This window comes from Fusarium proliferatum (genome assembly GCF_900067095.1).
Source record: "Fusarium proliferatum ET1 genome assembly, contig: FPRO_scaffold004, whole genome shotgun sequence".
NCBI lineage: Eukaryota > Fungi > Ascomycota > Sordariomycetes > Hypocreales > Nectriaceae > Fusarium > Fusarium proliferatum.
Genome location: NW_022194793.1, coordinates 1295080 through 1313851, shown reverse-complemented (window position 1 = coordinate 1313851; position 18772 = coordinate 1295080). Strand labels below are relative to the sequence as shown.

Below are 18772 nucleotides of genomic sequence, written 5' to 3'. Positions count from 1 at the left end.
AGCTCGGCCCGCTAAAATAAAGTCCCGGCATGCGCCACATGAAAATGCAAGCCACAGCATGAGTCTTTTGATCACTTTAGGTACCCTACACTGACGAACCTGAAGGGATTTAAGGAATTAGTTAGTAGGTTCGGGCCAATTTTGTGAAACATGGCTCCAACAGTGCCCATAGATGTAGTTGCGTCCTTGACGATGCCCGGATAAACAGGAATGGGAACCTTTTTCTGATTAACAGACGTAACCAATAGCACACTCCCTTTTTTATGAAAAGTAGTAAACTTCGTGGTAGTTGACTGATAATGCAGAGTGATGGCGACCTTTGGCAAAGCATCGAACTTCTAAGGGTAACTCCTGAGGAAGTCGATTTGAAACATTTAGAGACCACAAGGCGCGATGGAGTATCCCGACTGAAGGGTTGCATTGCATAGCTGGTAGCTCGAATCTAGAACACCGATAGCTGTGATTCACTGCCGACCTGAGGGCCGGGCCGTTGCTGGCTATTTGTGTAAGGTAGCTTACTTAAGCCCTATCCGAGGTAAGCAGAAGTCGAATCCCAAGAGTGAACAAAAGCGCTGAACTCTGTGTTGATTTACATGACCTGGCTTTTTAAGCTCGAGGTCGTCTCGAACACAATACGTACCGTGACATTACTGTATACCTAGGTACGCATGGCATCAGCTGCCAACAAACAGTATTGGGAATCGGACAACATATCCAATAACAATACAAGTAACGTAATTTGGGAATCCGAAATGTTGAATGACCTAGGCACCGTTGAAACAGAATACAAGCAATTCTGGAACCACTAAGGCTTTCTATTGGAAGCTGGTTGAATTTTCTTCGTGAGTGATTTTCACTTCAAGGGAGGCATTGAACATTTGTGGCAGAGTGAAGAAGCATTTCATGAAAAGATAGCCATTGTGAAGCGAAGTGGCTGGTGAGCTATGGTACTTGCAGACTATGGTTTTTAATGGAAATAAAGAAACATGAAACTGACTGGATCTTTACGGGATTTGATACGACACTCTCCAGTGATGCAGCTAGATCCCAGGAGAAGAATCGGTGAAATGTAGATGAGATCACTTGAGCTCCAGCTCATCAAATTTCTTCAGTAAGACTATGAACTGCCCCTCAATGACGTGAGTTTTGGGATCCTGCCAGTTCTTGGGTTTAATAAATCGTGCAAAGGCCAGCCAACCTTAGAAGAGAAACATCAAGTCCCCCTTGTTCTCTCACATGACTTTGTAAAGGCTGTGCCAGAACTGTTCGACTAAATAACTGATATTTATGATGGCTAAACTTAGTATGCTCCTAATAAATGGAAAAATTTCCTTCTCTCTTGTCCGCCATGTACAATATGGGTATCAGATAACCCATAGCTATCTTCTGACTGCAGATAGAGAAAGAATTTTAACTTATAGCTCCCTTTCTCGTTCTTCGGTACGTTTAAGCCGCAAGGATTTGTTTGTGTATCCATGGCTTGAAGCAAGGGGTCCCAGGTTCGTCGCCCCTAGCGCAGGCCAATACGGTTAAGCATCACCACATTGGGTAGTCACAGGGGCCTCGTTCGTTTAGGACGCTCTGAAGTGTAACACTGGACGCGTAGAGGATGAAGACGAGTACTCGGTAGTCGGTCTTGGGGTTTTTGTTTAGGGGAGGAGTCTGTTTCGACATTGTTTGACAATAGTAGTGCCAGTGTGTTGAGAATGGTAGAGGTATTGAAACGTAGCGAAGACCTGTCCTCTGCTGAATGAGTTCGTCTTAACTCAACATTGGGGTAACGGCATTAGCCAAGTTAGCCAAAGGCTGGGCTAGCTATTTCCACTGTTAGTATCCGTAAAATTCTAATTGTTCGTATATTGGCCAGCTCAATTTCAAGACCTCGACTACTTCCATCCCAAAGCAAGACTGTCTCACAGCAAGGTACAGTAAATATGAACAATGATCCATCGCCTGGTTTGCTTATCAAGTTTCACTCTATTTACTCCAGATGACGCCCTTCTCATCCCTCAACGCCACATTCAGAAAGATCGACTCCTTGAATCATGGACCATGTCCAACCTCAAGCTAGGGGGGTGGTGGTACCCTTGTATTTGAACTTTGACCGTCTTTGTGAGCAGGATACAGGATGCTCCTGAAAACAAACACAGTGATTTCGAGACTCATATTTCGGTGAAATGAACCTAGCAATGTGTTCTTGACATATCCGATCAAGGATAGAGACTGAAAGGAGTCGACAGTTTCAGTTGAACAAGTTGTCCAGACTCTGCAGCCATTATCCATGGCACTTAGGAGATGCATCCCCGCTATTAGCGGAGTCAGCCGGCGTCAGTGCGAGCTTCAGGTGCTAGGGGCTCTACCAGGCCCGGCTGGAGGCCACTAGAGGCGCGTTAGACCAGCGGACAACCCCATCTTTAGGCGTCTCTAAGGATAATCCCCCGGTCCAGCTGTCTGGATGCTAAAGTTGTGATCCAATGGCCCCAGATACTCATTTGTGCTCGTGAGGTAGTAAAGGCCAGCCAAAGCGGTACGAGAAATACAGCAGCAGTAGCTTTCGACTATCTCTTACTTTCTATTTTAAAGTGCCAATGCAGACAGGGAACCAGGCAGGGAAGGTACATCAGGCTTCTTACCAGCTGCGCAAGACATACGTAAATTTAGGCCAGAAGTACCTACAGTCCAAACTTATCTGGTACGTAGCCGTATCCCACCTCACGCTCTCCACTGAAGCTAAACCATCTCTATCTACCTAGGTACCTACTAATCCACTCATCACCTTCTTCGCATCCATCCCTCCTCTTCTTCTCCTCCAACTCACTCTCGTCTCTCTTCCTGTTGCCAGGAGTTGGAATTTGTTCCATCCATCCAGGCTTTCACTTCTTGTCGTCTCACCACCTGCCTCTTCATCGCCGCCTTTCCAAATCACGTTCCTTGGCTCAGCGCAAGCTCGTCTACCCTCCTTTTGGGCAAACATTGTCCCGCCGTGCCATCGCCTATCGCCATCGCAATTCGCATCAGCCATTGCCCGTTACCCAACAGGTTCGCCCATCCTCACCTAACCGCCCATCTTCGGCCATTACAACGCTTCTCGATATCAGATTCAACTAGCTGTATCTTGATCGATCAACTCCGCCGAACATCGACGTGCTATATTTACAATACAAGTGCTCTTGACTCAACTGCCCAACATGGAGCAGCAGCAACAGCAACCCCCGCAGCAGCCGCAGCAACAGCAGCCGCAGCAGCAGCAGTCTTCTCAACAGCAAGCTTCCCAGCAGCAGCCTCAGGTTGGCGGCGTCCCTGGGCCTGCTGGACGTAGACTTCACATTGCCCATCGCCGAAGCCCTTCTGAGCTGACGCCACTGATGAGCATGTTTGCTAACCCTGGAAGTAAGTTCACGAGGCCTCAACTGTCCTGTTTTCAACACTTCATATATTCATCATGTACCTCCACTATGTCATGCCCCTTTTGAGCAGCAACTGTTCCATACGTTTCTAAGTCATCATCTATGATGCCCCTCCCATCCCTATAGGAGTTCATTATGCGGCAATCACTGACTGATCTATCTTATAGTGGAGCAGCTTGCCATTCAGCAGCAGATCGAACTGTTGCAGCAACAGCAGCAGCAGATTCAAGCTACGCATCAGCAATATGTCAATATGGGAATGGTGCCTCCTGGACAGCCCCTCGGTCCTGGTGGTGCGTTCAATCCTTTGCAGCCAATGCCCAATATGTCGCAAGCTGCTTTCCAATTCCCCAACCAAGTACCTCAGCAGAACATGGCTCCTCCCACCCAGCCACTTTCACATCGCCGTAATCAGTCGGCACTCCCTAACATGGGCATGGGACCTCCTCCTGCGCCCTCGTCTGGAGCTTCTGGATCCGGGTTTGGCAATTTTGAAGCCCCTCAAGCCCAGGGCCGAGAGAATACTGGAGGCCGAGGCGGCCGTGGTGGAGGTGCTGGTGGTGGCCATCAAAGAAGACACTCTCTAGCCCTCGCCGACGCCAAGAAGGCCGCCGAGATTGCCCAACAGAAGCGAACAACCACCGGCTTCTCCTTCCCTGCTTCTCCTGCCCCTGACGAGGAGAACAAGCCCGCTTCCCAGTCCACCCTCGATGTTCCTGTTGCTCAGGGCTCGACCCGCGGTGGACGTGGCGGTCATGGTCGCAGTCAGAGCATGGCGGTTAATAGCCGAGGAGGCGGCCGTGGTGGTCTGAATGCTGAGAGCAATGAATTCCAGCGCCGCGGAAGCGGCCATGCTCGTACCGGATCTCGCAACTTCGAAGGTAACTGGCGTACTCAAGGACAGGGCCAGGAACAGTCTGGCAATGCCGGACAGAGCCAAGGCTTCCAGCCTGGTCACCGACCTCGCGGGTCCATGAACCAGTCCGTCTCTGGAATCGGGGGCTTTCAGTATAACCCCAATCAACCTCAGGTTATGCAGCTCCCCAACCAGATGATGATGCCCCAAATGTATGGGCAGCAGCTCAATCCCATGCAGCTGAACCAGCTACAGGCTTTGCAAGCCGCTCAAATGAATGGCCAGCCTTTTATGGGTCTCCAGGGCTCCCAGCATGCTGGTCAGCTTGGTGGCCAGCAGCAGCAACAACAGCGAAAAACCCTTTTTACCCCCTATCTTCCTCAGGCCTCCCTCCCCGCCCTTTTGGCTGATGGGCAGCTCGTGTCTGGTATCCTCCGTGTCAACAAGAAGAACCGTAGTGATGCTTATGTTACCACCCAGGATGGTCTGCTTGATGCCGATATCTTCATTTGTGGTAGCAAGGATCGAAACCGTGCTCTTGAAGGTGACCTCGTCGCTATCGAACTTTTGGATGTTGACGAAGTCTGGGGCCAGAAGCGCGAGAAAGAGGAGAAGAAGAAGCGCAAGGACATTACGGATACTCGATCCGGATCTACTAACCAAGGTAACCAAAACTCTGGCAATAACAACGATGGGAACGCTCCCGAGGGCGGAATTCGTCGTCGTGGTAGTCTCCGTCAGCGCCCCACTCAAAAGAAGAACGATGATGTGGAGGTTGAGGGTCAGAGTCTCCTTCTTGTTGAAGAGGAAGAAATCAACGATGAACAGAAGCCCCTCTACGCTGGCCACGTTGTTGCTGTTGTTGAGCGTGTTGCCGGTCAAATGTTTTCCGGCACTCTTGGCCTACTCCGCCCTAGCAGCCAAGCTACAAAGGAGAAGCAGGAGGCCGAGAGGGCTGCTCGTGAAGGTAATAACTCGCGCCACCCCGAGCCTCGCCAACAGGAGAAGCCCAAGATTGTTTGGTTCAAACCCACAGACAAGCGTGTGCCACTTATTGCCATCCCCACCGAACAGGCACCCCGCGACTTTGTTGAGAAGCACCAAGACTATGCGGATCGAATCTTTGTGGCTTGCATAAAGCGCTGGCCCATTACCTCCCTCCACCCCTTTGGAACTCTGGTTGAGCAGCTTGGACGCATGGGTGATCTTAAGGTTGAAACCGATGCTCTTCTTCGCGATAACAACTTTGCTTCAGATGAGTTCTCTGATGCTGTGCTCCGCAGCGTTGGCCTGCAAGACTGGTCGCTTGATAAGGAAGACGAGGCAGCCCTCGCTGAACGTCGTGATTACCGCGACGAGAATGTTTTCACGATTGACTACAACGGAGGAGCTGAGCTCGGCAATGCCGTGCATGTCAAGTCTCGTCCTGATGGCAAGATTGAGATCGGCATTCACGTAGCTGACATCGCACACTTTGTTAAGCCCAACTCTCTGGTGGACCGCGAGGCTAAGAAGCGAGGCACCTCCGTTCAGCTCAAGAATCGCTTTTGCGCCCTGTTGCCACCCAAGCTGTCAGCTGAAGTTTGCTCTCTGACCCCCGAACAGGACCGTCTCGCCGTGTCCGTGGTATTCAACGTGAACCCTCACACTGGATCTGTCGCCGAAGGTGATGCATGGATTGGTCGCTCGATCATCAAGAGCGCCGGCAAGGTTTCTCTTGACGACATTGATGATGCTCTAACAACCCCCTCGGAATACAAGAACGCGGCTGTTTCTGTCAACACTATACAGATTCTCAACGCTGTGTCGCAGAAGTTCCGAGAAGCTCGTCTTGGCGCTGGTGGCGAACCCATTTCACCTCTTAGACTGCTCCAGCAACTTGATGACGAGAATGACCCCGTCCAGGACAACCTCTTCGACTCAACGCAGGCTCTTGAGCTTGTGGAAGAACTGATTCACAAAGCTAATGCTCATGTGGCACAACGTCTTGTTGAGGGGCTTCCTGAGAAAGCCTTCCTTCGTCGCCAGTCTGCTCCTAACCCCCGCCGACTCCAGACTTTCGTGGAGCGCATGACAGCGTTGGGTTATGATATCGACTCATCTGGCAGCGGCGCCCTCCAGAACAGCCTCTTCAAGGTTGACGACCCAGATCTGCGAAAGGGTATGGAGACTCTTGTCGTCAAGTCTATGCAGAGGGCCAAGTACTTTATATCAGGTAAGACTGGAAAGCAGCTGTGGCCCCACTATGCTCTCAACCTGCCTCTATACACTCATTTCACCAACCCAACCCGGCGCTACGCCGATATTATTGTCCACCGTCAACTCGAGGCTGTTCTCTCTGAGGGCAAGATTGAGTTTACTGAGGATCTGGAGAATCTCGTCAAGACCGCTGAGGCTTGTAATACTAAGAAGGATTCTGCTCAGAATGCCCAGGAGCAGAGTGTCCACATCGAGTCTTGCCGGACGATGGATAAGAAGCGCCAAGAGGCCAACGGCGACCTCATTGCTGAGGGTATCGTCCTGTGCGTATACGAGTCTGCGTTTGACGTTCTCATCCCTGAGTGGGGATTTGAAAAGCGAGTTCACTGCGACCAGCTACCTCTGAAGAAGGCCGAGTTCCGAAAGGAGAAGCGGGTTCTTGAGCTTTACTGGGAGAAGGGTGTCCCCAGTTCGGCGTTCGTGCCAGAGGATGAGCGACCCAAGGCTGCCGCATCCATCCGACACTCAAATGCTCTAGCGGCTCAGCGCCAGGCTGAGGAGGCTGAACGTGTCCGAAAGGAGCGTGAGGAAGCTACCCGCAAGCAAACCGATACCGGTACCATCTCAACTGATGACGTTGATGCTCTTTTCGACGATGATGACGACAACACATCCGATGTGACTGAGGCCATGGCCGGAGCTTCGCTGGCTGAGCGCCCTACTCAGAGCGTTCCCGGCTCACCTGCTCGCTCCTCATCCAACGCGGGCAACCTGCATCGCACTCGTTCCGATTCCAAGGTACCTGTGGCGGAGGCTGTCGAGACTCGCCTCACCAACAAGGAGAAGTACCTCAGCTTCTTCTCGCTTCGCGAGGAAGGTGGTGACTACATCCAGGATGTGACAGAGATGACGAGGGTACCGGTGATCCTGAAGACGGATCTCACCAAGAGCCCACCGTAAGTCACCTTTATTTAGAGAAGAAGTATTGTGCTAACCGAGGGACTAGTTGCCTGACCATCCGATCTCTGAACCCTTATGCTCTGTGAAAGGACGAACAAAAGTTAGCTGGCGATTGTAATGGGGACAATGTAGTGCGTAGTTTTCAAAACGGGCTACTTGTTCGAGGAAGAAGGTATATCTATGTTTGTGTGAGGAGTGTTGCCAGACGGGGAAGATTGCCAGAAGGAGGCGGACTCGTAGGTAGTGGTATTGAACAGCGGAAATAATTTCATCTTTTCTCAAGCAGTATATGATTGCCCCTTTTTGTCAATGTGCTGTTTGCCTTATTCTTTGAAAGCGCTTCCATCTGTTTCTAGGAAAACGACGAGACCTTGTGTTCGACTACGTAGGTATGTAGGCTTTCTGGGGCTCTTTGCAAGGCAATGGTGAATTAATTCAAGTATCAGGCGAAGGCGGTTACATTGTTTTGCCGACCATGTTAATTACCGGCAAGCCTTTGTTTTGTTCCGATTCTGGGTTAGGTACTAACTACTAAGTTAGCCCAGCAATGGCACAAAAGAGCCTAGATTACAGTTATCAAATTCAAACTATTAACTCTACTTTAGCCTTTTGGCTTCTTTTGCAGGGTTGATATGTATCATACGTGTTTCGGCCAATGATCGGACCGAGCAATGCTTATAACGGGCCAAATAAGGCAGTGAGGGGATTTCGGGATCTCAGGACAGTGTTTCATCATCATCCCTGGGCTACCTACAGCGTTACATTGTAGATAGACTGCTTGTGCGCTGCCATATCTCGGGACGGTTTCATGGCTCGCGTTTGACGTCTCAGATCTTGAGATGGCAAACCCCGGATAGTCGAGCTCACTGCTCAGTCAGCGGAAACGTTTGAAGGGGAAGCTTGTTAAACACGGCTATCTGGCGTTCCTGGACATCGCCCTCTCTTGGCATCAGTGGTGAGGCATGCTTAACACCCCTGTGATATCACGGATGCTGTGCCAGCCGAACAAGTCAAGATGATGATCCCGGCGTTGAGAATTAGGATATTAAGGCTGTGGCATCCACGTTGTTCTAGTTTTGTTTTCTCGATCTGACTTGACTTGACTTGACTTATAAAGACGGTTTTGTCCTTTCGTTTACACTCGCTCGTTCAATAAGCGCTGGCCTGCTTTTGATACCCTAATTCATTCTTATTACGTTCGATTCGAATCTTCAATTGAGGTCAATCTCATTGTTTAATATCTTTTTTATTATTCCTAAAATTTATTTCCGTTACTCTCCTTGCTGGCTGGTCCGACACGTTCCTTTCGATTATACAACATGGCATCTCTCAAGACTATTCTCTTCGGCCTCTTCGCCACCACGGCTTTGGCGATGCCTTCTGGCCCTAGGTTTACCAAAAGGCAACTTCAGTATCACGATTTGTCCAAGCGCCAGAATGATGCTGCTGCGGCTGCTGGCCTCAGTGACTTGGATATCCTCCAGTTGTAAGTCTCGAAAGCATAGCCAGTCCTGCATCACCAAACAACTAAACTAACACGCTCAGCGCCCTGACATTGGAGCATCTTGAGGATACCTTCTACCGCGAGGCATTCCTAACACTCTCCGACGAAGCTTTCGCCCCTCTTGGCCTCTCTACACAAACCCTTGACGACATCAAGGCCATTGGCAAAACTGAGGCTTCTCACGTAGTCCTCCTTCAGTCTGCACTCGCGGGTAATGACATCACACCTGTCCAAGAGTGCAAATACGACTTCAAAGGAGCAACAGCCGACCCAGCTGCCATGGTTGCAACAGCTGCTATCCTCGAGAGCGTTGGTGTCTCGGCCTACCTGGGTGCAGCACCACTGCTCTCTGACCCTGCCATCCTCGGCACTGCTGGCGCAATTCTTACTGTTGAAGCACGACATCAAACCGCCATCAGGATATTTTCTCAGGCACAGGCGGTTCCTCAACCTCTCGATACCGCCCTTGGTCCCCGGGCAGTCTTCTCACTCGCCGCACCCTTCATCACGGAATGCCCTGAGGGTTCTAACCTCAAGATCGAGGCGTTCCCCACTCTCGCTATGGCTGAGGGTCAGGACGTCAAGGCTGTAGCCATTGGAACTAAAGTGAAGCTTGCTTCCGAGGCTGCCGCTGGAGCGACGCACTGTGGTTTCACTTCTGGAGGTCAGCTTCCTGGTGGAACCAAATTCACTCCCTTCACTGAGGGAGATGGCTGTGAAGTTCCCCAAGGAGCTGCGGGCGTTGTCTACGTGACCTTGACCAGTGCTGGACCTTTGGAGGGCGTTTTGTCAGATGACATTACTGTGGCTGGGCCTATGGTACTAACCCTTTCTTAAGGGAGCTGTCGAGAGGCGCTGGTGGTCGTGGTGGTATGGTAATGATAGATATCTTATATCCAATGTAGACTGGAGAGCTTCTCCGCTCATATCAATATAATCGCTGGTCACTTATAAGACCCTTAAGAAGCCACCAGTTGTGTAGTCTGACTTTTTCTCTCTTTTTTTTCTTTCGTTTTTTGTGTTGAATTGTGTGTGAAAGCAGTTTTCCTGACTGGATATAGTCCGCATGTTGGATATCACCAACCTGCCTATATCTACTAGGGTCTTAAATGCTTCGTCCAACGACCTCTGGAGCCGCCTGGCTGGGGACGTGTTACCATGCTCTCCAGCACCACCTCCTCGCTGACCTCAACCCATCCCCACAAGTCCTGCTGGCTACTTCTTCGACACGTCTGCTGATGTGATAACTTTTATGTCCCTGACTTTTATGCCGCCCGCGCCAACGCCGCTAAGTCTGCAAGACGGTTTGTGACCAAAGGGGCCACGCTCAAAGACCACTAATATAACATTTGCCTTATATATGCCTCAAGCCTCGGCCATGCTCTAGAAAGGTCGCGCCTCGAGGTATGCCTGAGCCTTGGTCCATGCATCCTTATCTTCCGCACGTAGCTCGTCCGTACCCAGCATTTTAACGCCCTTAACGAGTGCATCGATAAAGTCACGCACGACACGGAAGTCCTTAGTTAGTGACTCGGCATATGGCACAAATGTCTTAGGGAACTCTTCCAGCCGCTGTAAGCGAGCCTCCTGGTCCCCTCCAGCTTCATCGTCATCGAAGAAGGTTCGCACAGCAATGCCGAGGCCGATGTCGGGCTCTTGATGGAAAGGTAGCCTGTTCAAGTGTCAGTGGTGTCTAATGAAGGATGAGGAAGAAATGTACCGCCGACTGATTTCCAATTGATCATCCCTTTCACGCTTCGACTGTCCATACAAAAACATTGAAGCCACAATCGCCTCAACCAGATCTCGATCAGCTTCTCTCACTGCCGATGCTAAGGACCAGAAGCTGAGCAGGTTTTTGTTAAGCGGACCAGTGTATCCATAAACCTGGTGCCGAAGCTTCAACAAGGAAGCGCACTCGCTGATCAGCACAAGAGTTGCTTTTTCTTCATAAGAACCTTTCCGGGGCAGGCCAGCCTGGCCTTCAGTGTGTTTCCCTGTCAAAAGTCCGTTTCGGATGAGTTCAAATGCAACCAGGGCTGCTTCTGGCAGACCAGTCACCTCGGGATGGTTCTCTTTGGCGTCCTGGAGAATCAGAAGAGTATTGGCCAAGGCATTACCCCAAGGCGTAAGTTTATGCTCATCATTGGCGTATCCTCTCAGGTGGAGAAATCTCCAGATGGCCACCGAGGTCACCATATCTGTGCTGTCGATTCCCTTTATGGGCCTCTCCTTAGGGAATGTCTTGGCCACAAAGTCGGAGTTAACAAGTGACAAGACTTCCAGCGACACGGGGCCCGCGAAATCATCAGGGAAGAATGCACGAAGATCTTCATCCTTGACACTCCAGCTGGCAACCCTCTGGGAAGGAGGAGGGTTGACAGAGCGGTGGTTGATAGTGTAAGAATATTTGGGGTCAAACCAGACACGAACTTTGATGTTTTTGTGCTGGATACCTCGGTGAAGTCTGGGGATCAACAGAGAAAGGGCCTGCTCTTTAATGGGCACTATTCTGTCAGTGATGAGCTTTTTGTATTCGTCCGAGGCCACTCCGTCCAAGGTTGGCTGAATGAGAAGTTGACCGTGGGTGATGTTCCCCAGTAGGCGGGGCCCAATCAAGCCGGTGTTGAGATAATGAAAGAGTTCAGCTGGCAACTGGAGGCCCAGATATTCATGGTTGTCACTAGTCAAGTGCTCATAGTCGTTCACACGGATTTCGCCACTCTCAGCGATGTAAATGAAGTGGTGGACAACCATTCTTGCCTTGCGATACTTGTCAAGCCAACCAGAGTCCTTGCTTTGGAGTATATCGTTGAAGCTGGCGCAAGCAGTTGCGACACTGTTTTCTGCAGTCCTCAGCAAGTTGGCGGCAGTCGAAATATTGTAGTCCGAGTATATGGAGCTTTCCAGAAGAGCAGGGAATGGAGGCAGGAACGATGTACCGGCCATGAGAAACGAGTCGATGAACCTTGGCTCACTTGCAGTGGGTGTGAGACTGCGCATAACCTTCTTCTTCGAGATAGCAGAAACGGTCTTGGCTTCCCAGTCGAATGCCCGAATGACAGAATCCTTGACAGGGTACAAGAGAAGTTCCTGAGAGCCCATCACACCCGAGCATTGGTCTGAGTCGATCATCTCAAAATAGGCGAGCTATTACTATCAGAATGAGAGTGACAAGTCTTAAAGTTCATAAGATACGCACCTGAGCGCACGCAGTGTAGGGCGCAACCAAGAAGTGAAGTCCACGGTTCTTCAGAACCGTTTGAAGCAACGGGTAAAGATTTTGAATGCGAAAGGCACCTATCATGACCTCACGTTAGGTCGATTCCTGAAACTGAGAGCCAAAGTTCACCAACCTGGGCTAGTACCGAAGGTCGTCACCGCCTCCTCAGCAGCCCCCTGAGAGTACAAGTTCCAGGCCTCATCTGTCTTCTTGTTGGCCTTGAGGCCACGATCCAGAGTGATGTCATCTTGGCCGGTCACGGGCTGGCCATCGAAAACGAAGAAAGGGACAATCTCGGACTTTGCCCAGAGATCGAGGTTCTGGTTTATGTGTGCTTCGACCCCAGTCAGGCCACCGAGAGCTGACAACAGAGGTTCATGGGCAGGAGGGGTTTCGAGAAGCTGGCACAGGTAATAGGTTGCATCAACAGCGATGGCGCATCCTTCGAGCTCGGAGATGTCGTGGGTGCTATATTGCTTTCTGTTAGCGCGAATATGTTTGGGAGGGTAAGTCGCATGGCACATACGAAACCTGGTCATTAATCCAGGAATCCTCAACAAGGACTGGTTTGAGAGTTAGCACAAGCTACAAAAACTAAATAGTAAGGATGTCGCAGAAGAAAACCGACGGAGAATGGGTATTCATCGTGGTGTGATCTTCTCTACGATGAGCAGCTGCTGGGGTGACCAATCTACAAAGCCAAGACTGCAATTGACTTTGCACATGGCCTGGAAGCTTCCCCATGAACAACTGAGCTCGCAGGATCTGCGTCAACCACGTTGGGAAGCTTTTGGCTGCCGCAGCATATATTGCAAGCTACACAATTCCATGCTGAACCCTGAACCAGACTGGCTCTGGGCCAAGCCTGCTCCTAAGCGCACAGGGTGAGACTCACATGGCATCTCGAAAGACTCGCAGCAACTCGGAAGCCCGTGCTATAATTCTTGTACTGGAGATCGGCGTTTCAGGATATTTTGCGGCAGGGTATCGTCGGTCGATCGAAGAGTGAGGAGTAGAAATCGCAGGCGTTGGCGGCAAGGCGTTGATGTTGACGAGATATGGCGGGGTTGAAAGGACCACCAGGTGAGTTAAGGTACTGGCTTGGGGCTGAATGGCGCAGCCGGTGAAGAGAGAAGGCACCTGACGGGCCGTCGGAGGGGTCGTGATGATGACAGCGAGAGACCGACGTAGGGCGGAGGGGGGAAGTAGAGAAAAAGGAAGATTTTGCTATGATTTTCGTGGGGAAAATGAAGGTTTGGAGAAGGTATCTTCAGCTTCAAACGGACAGCTGGTGGAAGACGTGACAGGAAAGTTTGGCGAGTTCCAGTGGCAGGGACGTACCTAAACGGTACCTGCCTACCATGCCACACGATCACCAAATGAAGCGACCTACGGGCGGGACGGGACATTCTAACCGCTACCATCCATTGCCAACCAGGGGAAAGAGCGGGCAGCCCTCATGAATGTGGCTAGTGGAAGTAACCTAGGTCTGACCACTGATGTGGCTGTGCAGAGCCGAACTTGCCCGAGATAGGTAGACTACTTACAGAGGTACACTCAGTTACCATGAGGTACGAATGAGGATGGTGGGGTATATGACGCTTTTTGTACCTCAGCAGATAAGGAATCAAAATCTCCAATTGTTCGCTACTTAGAATCCCATCAGACCAGAATAGAAGGCCGTCGCTTGTATCTCATCTCCCATCCCTACGGTCTATTACAAAGTGCAACCATGAACTATCCCATGAGAGACAAAGCTGCTCACTTCAGACGGCCTCTGGGGCCAGACCAGAACACGGCCAACATACCTATCATTGACATTTCTGCTCCTGATGCCGACCAAAAAGAAGTTGCTAAACAGCTTGTCGACGCTGCTGAAGAGCATGGGTTCATTTACATCCGCAACCTGGGCCTTGACATTCAAGCTAAGGACATTGATGGGGCGTTTGATCTTGTGAGCAAGAGAAGCAGATCTATTCGAATTGATCGGGAGTTCAGGTGGCTGAGAATACCGATATAGGTCCGAAAGACGTTCGAATGCCCCTTGGAAGAGAAGCAAAGGTGCACGATCCAGACCAACAACCGTGGATGGTCTGGCATGCACTCCGAAACACTGGATCCTAAACATCAAAAGGTACTTTTGCGTCGTTCTTCCAATTGAGTACTTTATTGGGATAAAAGGCTAATTCTCTTAACTTAGGTTGGGGACTTCAAAGAGTGAGCAGCTTCCGAGGCATTCCATGATATGTCACTAAAATAGCAACCGCAGAGCCTTCAACTTTGGCGAGTTCGCAGATGGGAAAGCCCAACAGCCTCTCCCATCTGACCTGGTTTCTCATGAGCCTCAGATAAGTGCTTTTGCTAACTCATGCCATGACCTCTGCCAGAAGCTTCTATACCTGCTTGGTCTAGGTCTCGGTGTAAGTCGATTCAGAAACAATCAGCCTCAAGCATTATCTTATTGTAAAACCAGGTCGACGATTTCTTCTCCTCTGCTCACAACACAGAAAAAGGCGCTTCGAGCTCTATACTTCGCTTTCTGCGTTATCCACCCCCGGAATCTACTGCACACTCCGAAGATGACATTCGTGCTGGAGCTCACTCAGACTACGGTTCTGTCACTCTCCTCTTCCGTCTCAAGGGACAAGCAGGACTCGAAGTTCTCAGAAAGGATAACGTTTGGGCACCTGTTCCTGTGTGTCCTGATGGCACTGAAGAAGACCCCAGCCCGCCCATTCTCGTCAACATCGGCGATCTGTTGTCATACTGGACGAACGGACTCTTCCGCAGCACTTTACATAGAGTCGTCTTCCCCTCAGAAGGCAGCTCCGGGGTGCAAGGGGAGACAAGCAATGGGCCAAGGTATTCAATCGCGTACTTTTGCCACCCTGTCGGGGCCGCACCTCTTGAGCCTGTCCCTAGCGAAAGAGTGAAGAACTATACCCCTTCCGAGGGAATGTCCAGCGAGAACCCTTATGCTACAAGAAAGGTCATGACAGCTGATGAGCACCTATTTATGAGACTCAAGGAGAGTTACGGCGATCTGTATGAGGAAAAGTCATAGTTGTATTACACATGTTAGGACAGCACAATCGGTTTCTTTATCGATATAGTGATTCGTTCGTCATAAGCTAATGTGGTCTACTGGCTGTGTGTTTTCATCACAGAGCTCTCATCACCGGGTTCTTGGTTCTAGATAGTGTGAAGCTTCCAACGCATGCGCCAGTCAGAGAACCCATGAAAATATTTCTCCTCGATAGACTCGTCCTCTTGTGTCGTGAGATAGGGCAAAAAGCGCCAGTCGTGAATTTCGATATGCGTGCCTTTGTTGAAAAGATGGTCCTTGCGAAGCTCCTTGAACTTCTCCGCTACGTCCTTGAACACAAGTTCGTTGTCACTATCGCACACAACATAAGCCTTTGAAGGTGTAGTGATTTTCCCGTTTTGTCTGGCCTCGTTCTCAGCTTTGAGCCATGTGTCGATGTCAGTGACAGGGGTGTCAACACCATGCTGAGCGAGAAGCGTTTTCGCTTCTTTCATGGCGAGAAGACCCGGCGAAACGAGTACAACTGCATTTGCAAGCATGCAGTCTTCGCCAGCATACACACATTGTCCTTTCAAGGCCGTTGTTACTTTGGTTATGGACGGTTTCAGGCGCTCAGGTTTGGTCTCTGTCTGAAGCTCGCCAGTGTCTGGGTCAATGATGAACTGTACGACTTCAGCGTTAAGCCCGTCGGAGTTGCTGAATTCATCAACGAAGCTCTCACTCGGAGAGGCAGGACAACATGGTGCGCAAGAAGACATTGCGGGCTGAGGTCGCGGGTTGTTGTCCCTGGCGGCGAGAGGCGCGCGTGGTTGTGAAGCAAGATCAATGTGTGGGGAGTCTTTTTGGCTTATCGATGCTTCACTGCTACTCCTCAAGCGTTTGTGCTGCGAGTTTGGTCCAATGGAGTGCAGGCTATGTTTGTGTTTGCGAGCTGAACCATCGTCACGCACGAAATTGTGCGCCAAAGATAGTGTAGCTGTTATGGAAGGCAAATCCAAAGATGGGGCCCCGTGAACTCTTTCGCGTCGGCCGCGGCAAGGGCTGACTTCAACTGGTGATTTTTTAGCCAAGGGCGATGTTGGAGACCGTGTAGAGGTGGTGTTTTGTGTTGATTTGCGAGGCGATGGTGTTGGCATAGTAGTCACTGTCAACTGGCTCACAGCGTCAACAGCAATACCACGAGGGTCAGCTGCTTCGAGTTTTGCAATCCACTGCAGATTTTCCTGGCTATCTTCTAATTTGCCGGTGGTCGTAGCCTCCTCTGCCAGCGCCTGCAACTGCTCGAAGGATATGGTGTCAGTGAAGTCCCGGTCAAAGTGAACTTTGGTCACCGAAGGAAATCTGAGACTCCAGAAGCCAGTATTTCCCACTCGGTCAAAACTGAAGCATTTCAAATCAAAAACCAGAGGCCTAGTAAATATAAACGTCGGCGGTGACCCTTGTTCAACTCCGGGAGCCAGTTTGAGAGCTAGTGCCTCATTGTCGTCGGGAGAAACAGGCTCCGGGGTTGAATAAGTGACAACTTCTCTCAGCATAGTTTCGTTCAGCTCTACAACATTGACAATGGTGAATTCTGGCTTAGCGCCCCAGCTTTTGACTGCTTGTCTGTTGTCCAGACAGCCAATATAAAAATGAGTCCACTTAAGCCCAGGCATCCGGTAACTCAATGCTTTTGTCGGGTCATATCTGGCACCGACAACCGAAAAGTCGCCAACATCTCCAAAATTGCCAATGTATTCCTTCTTGAGCTTGATGCAGCAGCTCGAAAACCTTCGTCTCTGGTCTGTAAAGTCGAAATATGGCTCATCTGGTTTCAAAACAAGGCCTTCTTTCCGAGCCAAAATAACCATGGCAAAAGCTTTACGAAGAGTTGAGGCTCCCAGAGGCTGTCCAAAATCAATAACTTGGCGCGGAACGAGGCCCGCCCATCCTTTACGGCAACAAATGAGGCTGGAGAGGATCTTAAACCTCTCTGAATGCCTCAAATTGATCAGAGACTGATCCTCTAAGAGCATGACGTCGTAGTAAATTATCATGAGGTGTTCCTGAGGCCCAGGCCTAGGAGTTTAGTAACACATGGCGAAGAAAGTACGGAAAACTTACAAGGAGTCTAGCTCTGTGTTCAAAAACCTTCCTCTTCGTGATACATGCTTCCTAATCCTATGAAACGGAAGTATCTTCTCCTGCTGTTCTGTGTGAGAACGAGCTAAAAAGATGACTGAAGATACCTACAGAATCGTCATATACAACCAATTCCCCTTCCAATATGCACGCTTTCTTGACTCGGGCATCGGGCTGTCCAATCTTGAGTGATTCTAGTATGATCCTGTCCAGGGGGTCAGTTCGTATTTGGGGGTCGTATCATTTGTACTGACCCGTGAAGTGCTACTCTATCTTCCGTGCTATCTTTGCCGCTCTTAGAGAATATCTGTATGCATTTATCCCCCTTGCTTGGATCGACGTGAATCTGGCAATATTCGCCATCAATCTTTTCCTCCACACTCATGCGCCAATGGCCCATATCTAGACAATGCTTGATGCTTCGCCCCTTGACCCAGGGTTGACGTCCAATTTTGACACCCAGTTGAGGTTTAACTGTGCCCATAATCTGTTCGCGTGGTGTTTTGCGTCCAGAATTTGGAAGAAGCCTTCCTCGTATTGCTTGAAGGGAAGTGATCGCAGTGGCAAAATCATCCTGTATCTTCAGAACGCAGGGCAAAATAGGATCGCACAGTCGATATATAAGGTGCGGGTCTAGAGCGAGCGGCTGGTAGCTTTTCAAAACGAGCCGCGTAAACCATTTTGCCTCTGTTGCGCTCAACCTTCTGTAGAGGCTCTCAAGATCAGTCCTGTTGCTTGGACTTAGGCTAGCCTGTGAGGCACGAATCGACGGGGAGCTCCATTTTATTTTGGCGGCGAGGGAATGAAGAAGTTGGTCAATTTCTTCAACTGTAACAGGGTTTTTATGATCGTAGCTAGGGCTTGGCTAATACATGATCAGCTGGCAGCTTCCAAGCCTCGGGTATACTATACTCACTGTGACTTTGAGGATGCGAAAAACACAATCTGCCAAATCGACACCAGACCCGGGCTGGCGGTACTGAGCTAACTCCTTAATCCTTGACGAGCCAAGTAGATATGCACGGCCAATAATTCTCTCCAGGCGGGCAGATTGGATACAGTAAACTCGATCGGTCCTTTTTTCAGGAAGAAGTGTCGATAACAGAGCCGGGAGGTCCGTATCGTGAGCATCTACGTAATTGCGATGGCGAGTGAACCACTTTGTGACAGTGTTGGAGCAACTCTTCTTATCAAGAGAAAGAAGGGAGGATTGCTCGAGCAATTCACAGACCAGAGAGAATGGAAGCGGCATGCTGAGAGGTCATTATGCCTCGGTAGTCATCCAAAAAGGTGTCGTTGTGTGAGAACAAAGAACAGCTCACGACTTTGATTTCGCAGCTCGAATGAACGGGTGAAGGTGGTTCAATTGTTCATACTAAAGTGGAGAGAACAGGCAGCACAGTCACGGTATGAGAGCAAAAGATGCCATTCTCGGAAGCTTCTAACAAGGGACAGT

General features: G+C 50.2%; 5 protein-coding genes across 5 annotated transcripts; 3 read left to right on the top strand and 2 right to left on the bottom strand.

The window, feature by feature from the left end:
* Positions 1 to 3188: 3188 nt before the first annotated feature.
* On the top strand, positions 3189 to 7508 carry FPRO_04607 (uncharacterized protein; the record flags this gene model as incomplete). Its single annotated transcript, XM_031230135.1, has 3 exons — positions 3189 to 3390; positions 3575 to 7418; positions 7469 to 7508. The coding sequence occupies 3 exons, from the start codon at positions 3189 to 3191 to the stop codon at positions 7506 to 7508; spliced, it is 4086 nt and encodes a 1361-aa protein (XP_031080303.1).
* A 1233-nt stretch (positions 7509 to 8741) lies between these two features.
* Positions 8742 to 9763, top strand: FPRO_04606 (uncharacterized protein; the record flags this gene model as incomplete). Its single annotated transcript, XM_031230134.1, has 2 exons — positions 8742 to 8908; positions 8968 to 9763. 2 exons carry the CDS (start codon positions 8742 to 8744, stop codon positions 9761 to 9763), a joined length of 963 nt encoding a protein of 320 aa, XP_031080302.1.
* Positions 9764 to 10309: 546 nt separating this feature from the next.
* FPRO_04605 (uncharacterized protein) lies at positions 10310 to 13051 on the bottom strand (the record flags this gene model as incomplete). Its single annotated transcript, XM_031230133.1, has 6 exons — positions 10310 to 10598; positions 10647 to 12076; positions 12129 to 12226; positions 12283 to 12617; positions 12676 to 12712; positions 13045 to 13051. The coding sequence occupies 6 exons, from the start codon at positions 13049 to 13051 to the stop codon at positions 10310 to 10312; spliced, it is 2196 nt and encodes a 731-aa protein (XP_031080301.1).
* An 830-nt stretch (positions 13052 to 13881) lies between these two features.
* On the top strand, positions 13882 to 15213 carry FPRO_04604 (uncharacterized protein; the record flags this gene model as incomplete). The annotated part of the gene is made up of 5 exons (XM_031230132.1): positions 13882 to 14103; positions 14170 to 14283; positions 14350 to 14366; positions 14419 to 14569; positions 14623 to 15213. 5 exons carry the CDS (start codon positions 13882 to 13884, stop codon positions 15211 to 15213), a joined length of 1095 nt encoding a protein of 364 aa, XP_031080300.1.
* Positions 15214 to 15341: 128 nt separating this feature from the next.
* FPRO_04603 (uncharacterized protein) lies at positions 15342 to 18568 on the bottom strand (the record flags this gene model as incomplete). The annotated part of the gene is made up of 5 exons (XM_031230131.1): positions 15342 to 17253; positions 17299 to 17381; positions 17428 to 17521; positions 17571 to 18181; positions 18233 to 18568. The coding sequence occupies 5 exons, from the start codon at positions 18566 to 18568 to the stop codon at positions 15342 to 15344; spliced, it is 3036 nt and encodes a 1011-aa protein (XP_031080299.1).
* Positions 18569 to 18772: the final 204 nt, after the last annotated feature.